We start from the raw sequence: 14208 nt of genomic DNA on the forward strand, positions 1-14208 counted from the left end.
CAGCTCTCTGTCCTGCTTTGCTGAAAGGCTAGGCCAGTCTGGGGAGTCCTGACAGCCCCTCCCCTCAGGATGACCAAAAGGTGCCTGCCTACCTGAGAGGGAGGAGCTACCCACTTGTAAGGACTAAGATGGACATGGAGAACCCACTGGAGAAGACTACAACATCCAGAATGTTTTAGTTTAGGAAAGACAGCCAAGAGGGGAAATTATTCAAGTTTTATAAAATTAAGCATGTTTCCAAAAGTTTTCTTTCCTCCCTCTCACAATATTAGAACCAGGGGGTCATCCAGTGAATGATTGGTAGGAGACTGAGAACAGAAAAAAAGTACTTCATTATGCCAATGCAAAATCCATATACGGAATTAGCTACCACCAAAAGTGGTGTTAGCCTATAGGTTAGATCCACGGTTCTCAAACTCTCAGGGAATGTTTAAGAACTGGTAGGTGTTTGTGGAGCAGACAGCAATGCGATTGCCATGATTGCTCTGCTGCTAAGGAAAGAGTTTTTCTTTAAACTTACCTGGGAGTCGCTATGGGTCTCTGGGGGGTCGGGGGAGCCTGCAACCACTTCTGCAGCCCTCCCTGTGCCCCTCAAGTACTGTTAAAAGGGGGGGGGGACTTCTAGTTTTCACCATGATTGGCTATTTTTTCTTTTTTTTTAACTTTGTACTCTGGAGGTGTGAGAAGGGCTGCAGAGGGGGTCTACAGACGGCTATCCAGAGAGAGAGAGAGAGAGAGAGAGAGAGAGAGAGAGAGAGAGAGAGAGAGAGAGCAATCCCCAGTTAAGTTTTTTTTAAAAACCCTTCTTACCCAGCAGCAGCGTGACTATTTCTCGACCACTCTCCTTAAGGGGGAATGTCCTTCTTCCAGTTCCCTGGTGGGCTGTGATTCACCAGTTTGAGAACCAGTTTGAGTTAGATGGTTTTGAAGGGAGATTAGACAAATTCACAGAGGACACACCCATCAGTGACTACTAGTCACAATGGCTGTATACTACCTCCGGGGCCAGAAGCAGTATCTCTGAATAGGAGTTGCAGATAGCAATGCTGGGAAAGGGACATGCCTCCATCTTCAACTTTCGAGCTTCCCTGAGGCAACTAGTGGGCCACCTGGGGAAATGGGATGTTGGACTAAATGAGCCTTTGGTCTGACCCAGCTGGGCTCTTCTTATCTTGTCCTGCTTTTGGTTATTTGAATTTGGCTTCCAACTTGCGCTTGGGTTTATATGAAATTGATTCTGAGCTTAAACAAACCTTTGTAATCAAGATGTGTTTTTTTTTTCTTTTTACTCCAAAGATGAGTTTATTTAGTGGTTAAACAATATCAACCATATTTAAAAGACATGATCTTTGACATCAATTGGTCACTATAGACACATTCTATGCTATACATTCCTATACACCTAAACCAGTCAAGTTTCTCCAATCAAGGCCACTGTACTCGTACCAGAGTTATCAAGAAGAAAAAAACACTGCAATGAGCCAGGCACATTACAAGAAAACTGAAAGCATTAAAAGATTAAATCCACTGCTGGGCACTCAAGGTTCTCACCATAATGCTCTTTATTAGAAAGTTAAGACTTAGCAAATTGCTTAACAGGTGGATAAAGCTTTCATTTGGAAAATCTGTAGGCAGTTGCCAGTTGAGGAATAATGATGTCAGCAACAAGAATGAAGGTAAAAGTATTAATGATAAGTGGCTGAATGGCAGCTAGAGAGTCTCCCTGTCCACCACAATGGACACTACAGTATGTCACTAACAGGAACTCTACCCAACAAAATCAACCATTTTCAGAATGGAGAAGTTCCCAAAGAATTGTTGTTTTGAGAGTAGGTATGGAATTTCACAACAGGTGTTGAATTTAAGGGTCAAGTTTTTTCAGATTCATTTTGGAGTCTCAGTGAAATGTCAAAGCAGACTGTGTGGCCCTTTTGATTGTTGAATAGCTTAATCTGATGCACAAATACACCTTAAGAAGTCCCACTGTTTCCATTCCAGTGTATACTGGATGCTCGTCACCATCCGTCACTTTGTACTATCTATGCAGGAAAGAGGATGACCAAGAGGAACTGGTTTGCATGAGGCAGGGCATGCTGAAGATCTGAACTGATGTCTGGGTGGTGCATCCTAAATGGCTGGACATCATGCTCTCATAACATCAAGCCACCTTGGACAAGCTACATATAAGTGTCCTATGCCTGAAAACTGAATCCTTTCTCATTCACCCTTCTTTAATAAACTGCACAAGTGGGGAGGGGATAGTAGGAGGGCCTGATCCACAGTGGGAGGTACATCAGATGTAAGAAGGCTTCTAGGATCCATCAGGCACACGAAGGGCATATAGGACCAGTTATAAAGAAAGATGAATTGATTTTTAGACATCTAGCAGATGTTCTCTTAATCCAAACTTTCATACCAATAAGCAAGCCTGTTTCATGTGTGTCTGCCCATCTCCAGGTCTCCTTCCAGTGACTGGTAAGAATTCTCTCCATTAACCAAGAATATAGCATAAAATGCAAGAGGTGCTCCGCCCGGACTATGCATCCAATTCCTGCCACAAGAGGTTCTATCTAGTCCACTTCAGAAAATCCAAATGCAAGAAATTAGGCAAACAAATCTGAAATAAGTCCTTCCTATACGTACCGTAAGAGATCCATTCTGTGTGGAGGCTGTATTTGTGTTCTGCTCTCCATGAGCCTGTGTACTTCCATAGATTGTCAGATTGTGCTCGCTGGTCTGGCCTGCATAGTCCTGAGTGTGGGGCACCCCATACTCTGTTGGGATCCCATTTTGTGGGGGAGGTGGGAATGGGATTGTGGTGAATGGCTGGACCATTGTGTCAGGAGTGGCTGTCGGCTCCTGGTTACCCTGGAGAGTGAAAAAAGGAGACAGTATTTAATATATCACCAAGAAAGAAACTAAAACATTATTTCAAGGAAAGTTAAAGGGGAAAAAAGATCTATTCCAGTACAATTGTCTATCTCAGCCAATAAATCTGTTAAAATCAGATACATCAGTGATGTGCTGGAAGGCCTTCACCTTCCAGTCTTCATCTGGTGCTGGAAGGACATCAGATTTGGTACCCAGCTCAACCCTCTCTCTAATCACAACTTGCCTTACATCGGAAAACAGGGAACTCTAACCATCACCTCTGGAAATGATTGTAAAGTTCAAGAAAGCTTCTGTGGGAAAGGGTGGTCCATGAGGTTGCCAGGTGATTTAAGACTTTGAAATTTCTTTACTAGGACTTTGATCTCTGCCTGGAAATGTACAGGCAGCTAGTGTACTTGTTAAGAACAGAGGAAGTATAAGTCGTCCCTCATTATCCACTGGGGTTCAGTTCCAGAACCCCTAGTGGATAAAAAACAGTGGAAAAATAGATTTAAAGACCCACTTCCAGGTTTCTTCCCCCTCCATTGCTCCTAATGGAAAAAGGTTGAGCTTTCACATCCACAGGGATTTGATTCTGGGACTCCTTGCTAAAACCATAAAAAAATGTGTTAAATAAAAGTAGTTTAAGAAAATTAAAAAAGTACATCCTTTAAAATTGTGGTTTAAAAACAGTTTTTCTTACTGTTGTAGAGAGGCAGTCGGCAACTAGAAGTGCAAAGAGCCCCCTGCCTTTGCCTGGCTCAGCTGAAGAATGGAATGATCGCTTCCATGACTGTCTCTCTACAACAGTAAGAAAAGCAGTTTTTTTTAAAATAACTGATTTTAAAGGGATGCATTTTCCCCTTCTCCCGGGATCAGCACATTCCTTCTCATTTGCAGTGGCCATTTGAGTTGAGTCAAATCCATGTATAAAGTCTGTGTATAACAAGGTTGGACCTATATGTTCCTAGTTGGGCCCAATCAGTAACCTAGCTGCTGCATGTGCTCAGAAATCCCTTCTAAGTACAAGACCACCTCCCCCCACCACCACTCTGTTCCTGGCTAAAGTGGACCTCAGGTTTTTAGTAAAAAAAAACAAACACAAAGCATATCTCACAAGCTTAAAGGCTTTCTGCTGATTGGCAGAGTACCTGCTTTACTATAAACGTGTAACATCACAGCTGTAAAATGGTTTCACACTAAGGTATCTAAGGAATGGCTGCCACCTATCTGCTCACACTTTAAGATCTTCTGAAAAGGTGCTGCACAGGGCATATCATAGCCTCAGTATGTGGCCATCAAATATAGAGCACTTCTCAGAGGGCACTATCCGTACAGAATATCTTGCCAAGTAAACTCCATCTGGTTGAATTTCTTCTAAATTTCAGAGGGAATATAAAAATCCTCCTTGTTTCAATGACATTTGACCTGATGAAGTGATACCTGAAATTGGTTTTAACTGGAGAAACCATATTGGCCTTTCTGGATCATTTTAATTTTTCTCTCTTTTGGATTTTATATTTACTATTGCTATTTTTATATTTGGGTGTATTTTATCTTTACTACTATATTGGGAACTGCTTCAGCTAGACAGGAGGGTAAGTTTTAGAAATAAAGGCCTTGATGATGCCAAGTAGAAACCAAACACATAATCAAGGTGCCAGTTCAATGGAATTTCATTCTTTGTCTGCTCTTCAAAAGGGAGTTATGAAATGCAGTGCAAAGAACACGGCACTCTCTCTCCCCCAATTATGAACATCTACTTTCAAACAAGGCATTAATTATACTCATTCCTCAATTTGTGGCATCCCACAGAGATAGCTTTGACAGTACAATGGGCTTTAACAGCACTTTCTCATAAACGTTGCTTCAGATGTACTAGAAGTTTGGTGACTATTAAACAGATATGTCAAAAGACACCAAAGAACTTTAGAACAGTTCTAGCACTTTAAGAGTCAGTATAGGTCATTCTCAACACCCTGTTGTGCATTACCCAGTGTCCAAAACACACAGAGAAAGACAGACATTTTCCTACCAAAAAAAGACAGGAAATTTTCTTACAAAGGAATGGTTAAGCTTCTCAAGCAGTGAGTCCTTCAAAGGACCCTGTGCCCTCAGAGACTTCACAGTGATGCTGACCTCAGACTGGCATATAAAGTTTTCCAATCTGGAGGCAAAGTTTCATCACATAGCTATGCCTGCTCAGATCTCAAAACGCACAGGACACTGCAATACTGAAAAACGTATCAGAGCAGGAAACAGCACTTATGCTAAAGAGGAGGATCACTGATTGGTTGCTCCAAAGGGAATCACTATACAGAGCAATCCTGGAGCAGGAAATGCAGAAAAATTGAACCACATTCAAGAAAGCTTTCTATCCTTTTAACAAATGACCTACAACTCTCATTCTGAGCAAAGGGAAATGTTAAATTCAGAACACTTCTAGTAAATGCCAGGTCATTCAAATCTGGCTGGATCCCAAATTTGTTCTGACACTAGTATATCAGGTCAGTGTCCGCTGGGAGTCATATGATCATGCATGCCTGTAGCAGAGAGAAAGAAAAGGAAGGGCATTCAATGATAGTGCTGCATAGTCGCATAGAGACTGGTTTAATTTACTGAATCCCCAGTCCAGCATACAATTTTTACGGTCTTCACAGAATATTCTGTTTCTGCATCTGTAAAGTCACAAAACTTAGAAACTACTTATCAACTGCCAGTCCCAGTGGTATAAATCTTCTAGCATCTACACAGAAAAGGTTTCCCTCCCTACTCCTTTAACTGCTTTACTTAATGCAACTTTTTTTAATGGCTGCACCAAAGCTGATGGATGGATTTATATATGATGCAGGGAGCATAAGAGTTATCCCAAAACACTATAATATTTTACTGATACATGATCCTGTTTAGTGATTTATCATGACAATGAGAGCCATTTATCAAAGGGGGATGAGAGCAATGGGCTTGCACAATTAGTGGAAGATCTGGTTAAGCATCTAATGTTTAAGACTGCACAGGCAACGCTGCTGCCTGACTCGGTCAAATCAAATTGCTTTCCCACAATTTAAACACTGTTTTAAATCCTTTCCACGCAGATATGTTGTGTCCCTGAAATGAATGGTGCAATCTACACATTCACAAGCTCTGTGTACGTTTTAGAATGGGTCTCTAAACTTTTCGGCCAAAGGGCTGCATCAAGTATCTGGTACAGTGTCGAGGGCCGGGGGAAAAAATTAAATAAAATTTAAATAAATACATTAGAGATGGAACTTAGATGAATGAATAAATGAATGGGTGCAAATGCCCAGGATTTATCCAAGCACCAACACAGCTGAAGAAATAAAGCACACACTTAAATTGACCCCCATTCCCCCACCCCACAAGCACAACTCTGGTTGTGTTTGGTCAACTGGGCCAGAGTCTCTCACGGGATCAGAGGCTGGCCACGGGCTGGATAGGGGTTTTGAGACCCCTGCTTTAGAACACACACATGGCTCTGGATTGCAGCAACAGCTTACACATTTTTCATGTGCAACTCCAGAACCACAAGGGCAATAAACTCCACACCCCTTTTAGTTGTTTTTTTTTTTTTAACAAACTCACCAAGTTGACATTTTTAAAAATCTAGTTCTCTGACAGACAACTGATGCTACACAAAAATTCTACAATACCTGAAAGTATCCCAAAACAAAAAAGCACTTTCATACATCCTCTCGATGGTTCCTGGTTCCTCTACACATTTGCATTCCTGGTTCCTCTACACCTGGGGTCTGCAACCTGTGTTTTTAGAGCCGCATGCAGCTCTTTTAGCGGTCTGCTGCGGCTCCCAAGTGGGGGCAGGGAGAGCTGGCAGCGCTGGCACGGCCGCGCGTGGGCTCAGCGGGGAAGGGCATCAAAGGAAGGGGCAGCGGCGCTCTCCTGCACCTGCTCTCCACACCCCACTGCGAGCAGATGCCTGCAGGCGCCCCACTGCGAGCAGGCGTGGGAGGCAGCCGGGCACCTCTTCCCTGCACCCTTCCTTCCTTCTCCCTGCAGCGGGCAGGGGACAGGGCTGCTGGTGGCAGGCGCGGGGGCCCTTTGCAGGGACCCCTGTGGCCAGGCAGGGAGAGCTGGTGGCGCATGGGCTCAGCGGGGAAGGGCGGGTGAAAGTGGCAAAGGGGATGACAGAAGCGCCTCTCTGTCACCCCCTTTGCTAAACTAATTACTATGTAAAAATACAAAGGCATTTCCAAGGCAGATAAGCTGTGCTCCGAAGCCTCCTCCGACCCCTCCCCGCAACTTGAAGTGATCAGCCCGAGGTGCGCGTCCGCCTCCCCTGCGCCCAGGCTGGGCTCTTCTCACCCTGGCGCCGTTCCCCCCCCCGGCACAGAGCAGGCAGGGGGATCCTTCGGCTCCATCCCTCTGAGTCTGGCAGGCTTCGTGACACCCTTTGCCTTAATGCTGCCCCCCCCACTGCAGAAGAGATGGGGTGACCGACCCTGGAGCTCCCTGGAGTACGCCTGCAGGGAGTGCACGCTTTCCTGGGAGTAAACCCCATTGAACTGAATGGGACTTACTTCTGAGTAGGCATGCTTAGGATTGGGAGCAGACTCCGGAATCAGCGCCTCTGGCCTTCGTGCAATTTCTCTCCTGGTCAGTGCGCCTGAGCATGGAAGTCAGTCCCTCTGAAACTGACAGGGCAGACTTCCCAAAAGAAGTCTGAGGGTGGAGGATGCGATCCTAATACTACACACACTGACTAAGGAGGAAGCCCCATGAAAAATCAGAGAGGCGCTTACTTCTGAGTAAGCCTGCATAAGTCTTCCCATTGCTTCGATTCAGCGCAAAGCAGCATCTGTCCTTTTTTTCCCCTCCCCTGACTCCACTTTGGAGTCAAATGAAATCCCATTGATTTTAACACACTATGGTTGTTTGTATACATAGCATAAAGGTAAAAAAACCTATATATGCAGTGTTATCTTCATTTTAGATGTCAAGAGGCTTTTGTGGCTGCTGAGGTTTTCTTTTCTTCGGAAAACGGGTCCAAATGGCTCTTTGAATGTTTAAGGTTGCCGGAAAGTGCTCTACACATTTGCATTCCTTGGAAATACATTTTCTTCCTACACCTACTCCTTCCATTAAAAACATATTACAGTACAGATGGACCCTTTTTATCTGCAGGTTCGGAACCCGTGGATTTGACTCAGTATGTGTATCAAACCCATGCTGGACAGCTGACTTCGTTTCCGGTCACATCTGGGAAGCTCTCTGAGGCCTGGGAAGGCCATGTGCAGCCTCTCCTGGTCTCAGAATACCTCCTTGGTTGGAAGGGCACTTTGGTTTTGTTTTGTTGTTTTTTTAAAAAATTGTGCTGCATTCTGGGCCAACTTGGGAGAAGGAAGGAACCTCTATGCAACCCGGAAGTGGGTCTTTCAGTGCTAAAAAAGCTTCTCAGGCTTGGAAATGGTGACGTTTGGCACGATTTTGATTCTTTTTTGTTTTTAGGGGCATTTAAAATTCAACCCCAGTGTCCAATCCCGGATTCTGGTATCTGCAGAGGGTTCCAGAACAGAAACTTCACAGATCCTGGGATCCAACTGTATATTTTATTTGCTTGCACATTACCAAGCTGGATGGTGCAGTTCAGCTTTACAGAGTGGAATTTTTTGTTTGTCACTTGACAAACTAAATATTGAAATAGTCCCACCTCAAGGCAGGAACAAACAAATGAAAAGGCTATGAGGATCTAGTATTGTGCATGAGTCTTATCACTGCCTTTCACATGTCAGATTAGAAAATGGAAATTCAATAACCTTCTTTTCTCATCAATATCTCCAGTGACTGCATGTGCTTAGAATTCCAAGGAAGGCCTTTAAAACTAATTCACTGACAGAATCATTCTACATGTCTTATTTAAAATGTTTTGGCAAATGCATTTTTTTCTTAATAGACAGTTGTACTTCCCTAGAGTTCCCCATAATCCACTCAGAATCCAAGTAAAAATCTAAGTAAAATATGAATTAAAAAAAGGAATTTCTTTAAACCTTTCACAGCTCCAATGCAAATATTTTCTACCTTCACCTCACTGTATTTCACCTCAATGTATAAACCCCTGCTAACTGGGTAAGAGGCACTTTTTCAAGTGAGTGCTCCTCTTTTATTTAGCAGGGGGAGAGTAACGGGTTCTCCTCACCACAGCTGTGTCTTTTCTAGTGGCTGCCTGCTGCTGTTCTTTTGCCTCTTTTTAGATTGCGAGCCCTTTTGGGACAGTGAGCCATTAGTTATTTGATTTTTCCCTGTAAACCGCTTTGTGAACTTTTGTTGAAAAGCGGTATATAAATATTGTTAATAATAATAATATTTTCAGCATCTCCTGGCAGTATTGCACTTGTCTGTGAATTCAGAAGAGTAAAGTATCCACAGTACATGAACTAGCTATAGAATAGCCTGGCTTGTGCAATTACTTTGCCTAACAGATGTAATATGTATATGCTAACTGTAGAGCCCAGTAAGACCAGTTTCACCACTAACTGTACTGTACACAACATTTGTGTAAGAAGTCATCAAGGAACAGCTCATCTAACCACTGTCTACCTCTTTCTTTCATTTTGCTAACATTCACTTGAAGATTCCAACAGTAAGACATATATACAGGTAAAGTCAAGAGAGAGTTGCTCTGTGTGTTGATATACAGATATTCTTAGATAGTTTTTTTCAACAAACCTGGAAAAAAACAGGAAGCACATCACAAGAGGTTTCTGTTGTGCCACCAGTTGTGGTTATTAGCACAACAGCAGTGTAAGAGCTGCCAGCTGTGGTTCTGGGTGAGAGTTGCATTGCTTATGCCTCCACACTGATCCTCACAGGACTAAAAATGAGCATAGGGATCAACACAAAGAACATTCAACTTTCACATGCCCTGAGCATCCACATGCAAAAGCACTACAATCACTGCAAAGAGCAGATATCTAGAGACACTCTTAGTACAGCACAGGGAAGAAACCAAGCCAGTCAACAGAAACAAAAGAAGAATTGCCTTTTTTCTCAAAGCATAGCATGAATCCTATATAAAACATTAAGCTCCATTTGCGCTCAGAGATAGGCACAGAACCTTAGATAAAACAACTCTCCATTTTTATGGAGCTACTCACTTAGAACTATGACCACTGTTGGAAGAAGCAAAATAATCGAATGTTTGCTAGTCCAGACAGTAAACTCACTTGGTTGAAGTCGCTATCACTCAGTTATTGACAATGTGACAAACTGTCCAGAAGACAAAAGCAAAATCGTGCATGACTCACAATTTTGTATGAATTAAAAAGAAAAAAGACAGTGATTATTTCAGGATGCACGTGTATGTCCATATGATGGTATGTTCCAAGGGGTTAACAACCCTCCCAAACCAGAAGACAGGCTCAACCACAACTCAACCCTATAAGAAGACCCTAATTTCACAGGGTCAGTAACCTGTGATTTCCATGATTCTGCTTTATTACAAAACTTCATGCAATTTTAGAACAAGCAAAATCCCCATAAGAATCACCTCCACAACGGTAAGATTGAAGATGGACAATGGGGATCTAGAGATCTGCAAGCTGTGATACAAAAAAATCAGTAACACAATGACGTCCAGTGCAAAATATGACTGTGTCTAAATCTCCAAATCAGAAGTGCTTGCATGATCATTACTACTGATTAACAATCTGAATGAGAAAGCTAATTACAGTACTAAGGGAGACAGATAAAACTCAGTCATTTAAACTTTAATTCTTTCACTCAAAGGCTCTCTAGAAAATGGGTGCTCTCTTCAGAGCAAAAGCCTCTTATATACTGGTAAATTTGTTATATTTCTTGGGTAACAAAGAGTCAGTCACATCCTTCCATATTCTCAGAACAAGCAAACAGCATGCTGCAGCCCTTCCCACCTTAAAATCTCCAATTCCAAAAATTGAGGAGAAAGCAGAAACCTGCAGAATCAGCAGCCAGCTAAAACAGGAGGTGGGAAAAGGAAGGAATGCTGGGAAAGTGAAAAAAAGAAACACATCTGGAATCAATTGGAAGGAACCGTGGGGCTCAAAAGAGCACAATGAGCCAGGGTTGCAGACAGACATTACAGTATCCGCTTTCCATTGTGGGGGAAGGATATGCAACTCTACATATTTCAGCTGTAGTCTTGGTCTTGAATTCTTCATTTTGTGCTCCAAATCCTTCACTCACATGTTACTGTAGGCTACACATACAAAGGCATACACATCAGTCCCTGCACAGCAAGAATGCAGTACAAAGCAAAGAGGATCATATGAACTAAACCAACCCAAGGCAATCACTCTACTTTCTCTTAAGCGGAAAGCTGGAAACAATACGACAAACATTTGGCATGGGGCTGCAGTGGAAGGAAGGGTAGGTGGAGGAGCATTGAGTTGGTTTTCTTTTAACAAAACACACACACACACACACACACACACACACTGACGATGAGGACTCATTTCTAAATCTATCTCATGTTGAAAGTGTTTTCTTCATAGCCTTTGTTCCAATACCAGCACCACACTCCAGAAAGCTGCTTTTTGGGACACCTTTTTAACTTCTTGATGAAATGTTTATAAAGCAGATCTTTCTCCCAAACCTGTTTTCTACTGTTTCATCCCTGAAACTACCACTAGCTCATATCTACAAGCTAACATACAGTTCTCCTGCAGAAGAAACAGTGCCAATGATCGTCAAAATCAACAATAGCCTGTGAGTTCTTGTTGCTGTTATTAATACTTATGTACCACTTTTCAACGTGAGTAGTTCACGAAGTGGTTTGTATAGAAAGATAAATTAATAAATGGTTCCCTGCCCCCAAAGGGCTCACCAAAAAAAAAAAATACAGAAGAGACACTAACACACACTGGAAAAGACGTCATGCTGGGATGAAGGCTCCCCCCACCCAGCTAAATACAAGAGGACATCACTTTAAAAGTGCCTCTTTGTCAGGGAGGTTCTCTGCCAGTACCTAGATCACAATGTTAAGGACCTTCAAAGTTAACAGGAAGTAGGATCACAACAAAGGTTATTCAGGCCTGGGGGGGGGGGACAGGGAGGACAACCTATCAGTTAAACTTCATTAGCAACAATTCATCATGCTATTCATCATACCAACTCTCAACAAGGATGCATATTTAAAGTGGTATAATGCCTGCTTAAAAGGTTACCTAATTTTTCTGGCACTTCCCTCAAAGTCTACACAGCCTCCAACGCAATGAAATTAGCTTTCTCCAACAACTATTTTTAAGTGCAGCCCTTAAAGCTGCCTCTGCAATCCTCAATAGCTTCTTGCAAAAGCAAGAAAAGCTAAAGTGACTTTTCCCAGAAAAACAGCACTACAAATACACTAGAACAGGGGTCTCCAAACTTTTTGGAGGGCGGCATCAAATATCTGGCACGGTGCTAAGGGCAGGAAAAAAAAATTTAAATATAAAATGAATTTAAATAAATTAGAGATGGAACTTAGATGAGTGAATGAATGAATGGACTCATTCATTCAACCTCTCTGGCCCTTAAACACCCTCCAGACACAACCAGAGCAAAGTTCCAGTCATGTTTGGCTAAGTGGGCCAGAGGCTTTCAGGGGACAAGAGGTTGGCCGTGGGCTGGACAGAGGCTCGCTGAGAGCTGCATCTGGCCCCCGGGCCAGGTTTTGAAGACCCCTCCACTAGAACCTTGGGGTTATAACCTTCCTGAAAATCAAAGCTGATAAATCCAAAATCTGCATCACTTTGAAACATCTCCTGCAATCACTTACCTAGCCAGTCAGGGGTTCAACTCTTGATTCATCTCCATCCAACCCCCCACAATCCTAAATTCAAAAGCTTCACTTTGATATTTTTCTGAAATCACCCTTCTCCCCTTTAAGCAACATGGTAAGCCCCAACCAGCACTCCAAAAAGATAAAAACTAATCTCTCTGAAGAAATTTATTCTTATTTCATTTATCTGCATAACCACCCTGTAAAATAAGCTGGGCTGAGAGAGTCACCTGCCCAATGAGCTTTGTAGCTAAGCCAGGATTTGAAGCTCAGCGTTAAGTATCATTTTACTTAGCAGTCAATCTAATAACAGCTCACACTTTTGGTGTCGCTGCTATGACAGGATATTTGAATCCAGGAAGCTCTCTATTCCAAGGGGTTTCTACAATGCTGAATTCAATTCACTTGTACCTGAAGATCTTGCATATGAGGACCCCAACTGACAGCTGGTTCTAAACTTGGGGCAACCAGCAGAGACTTTGCATGTGTGACACTACCACTGTTGAGTTCTGCCCAGGCCTACGTGAGCTACCCAAATATGTAACAGGGTGGAAGTGGTCATATGACAGATATCCTGGCTTTCAGGATCAAGAGTTTTCAGATCATGCCTGCATTTTTGTCCAAACAATAAAAAGACAGGCCTCAACCAACTTCTGTTGATGCCTTAGCCTGCTCAGCCTTTGCCAGTGTTTCTCTCTTCAGAACTGGACACGCTGCATTAACTGCCACTGACTCCACAGGGGCTGGATCTCACAGTCTAGCTGAGTGAGTCAACACACCCCAGGATACAGGCTTTGAGGCAAACCAGATTATCTGTCAGCCACAAGAAATGCTATGATAGAGGTCTAACAGCAAGGTTGAGCAATGGCATGAAAGGAAATATATTAAGGTACTACTTGGGTGGTAACAGAAAGGGAACAGCAGCAAAGTGTATTTATTATTACTGGGGGGAATGTGCCAACGTGCAGACCATCCAACCCCTGAGGCACCAGAATTACCATCATGCTGTACTGCCTTCATGGTATTTAATATTTAAACAGGCCAATAAATATTTCAGAACAGTCATCCTAATGAGAACTCTATTAGGATAAAAGCAAAGATAAATACTGGATGGTCATGACCGCTCCTTGTCCCACTCCCCCCCTTTTGAAACTTCCACTAGGTACCTGAAAAGTTGCACAATTTACAAGCGTGGTAACCTTCCAAAACACAAGAGCAGACAATGCACTGAAGAATGGGATGATCCAGTCCCTCTCCCCCACATCCCATCTAATGACTACGCACACTGCTGCCACCACCAGCACCTTTAGGGAAGCATCAACTTAGCATCGTCATGCTATAATTTCCTCCTTAAATATTAGGTACACTTTTCATAGAATAAATTTTTTGTTTCACATCACTCAGTGAACACCCTAGAGGTAAATGCCTCTTCACTAGCTCCAACTCCTCTTCCTGCTGTAGGATCACAGAAAAGTTTTTCAATTGATTAAAAATGAGTCACATACATCATTTTAAATTGCAAGAAAACACTTGTCTTTCACATGTCTTTGACATAACACAAGACCAAT

General features: G+C 42.8%; 1 protein-coding gene across 9 annotated transcripts in view; it reads right to left on the reverse strand.

Annotated features, from left to right (window-relative positions):
• The window catches only part of RBFOX2 (RNA binding fox-1 homolog 2), a 211174-nt gene that overhangs the window by 79053 nt on the left and 117913 nt on the right, over positions 1-14208 (reverse strand). For all 9 annotated transcript variants that reach the window (XM_066634151.1, XM_066634152.1, XM_066634148.1 and 6 more), the window contains one exon: positions 2644-2868. In XM_066634151.1, the coding sequence (XP_066490248.1) occupies positions 2644-2868 (225 nt within the window). The remainder of the gene's footprint in view (positions 1-2643; positions 2869-14208) is intronic.

The sequence above is a fragment of the Tiliqua scincoides genome, chromosome 7, assembly GCF_035046505.1.
Source record: "Tiliqua scincoides isolate rTilSci1 chromosome 7, rTilSci1.hap2, whole genome shotgun sequence".
Taxonomy (NCBI): Eukaryota; Metazoa; Chordata; class Lepidosauria; order Squamata; family Scincidae; genus Tiliqua; species Tiliqua scincoides.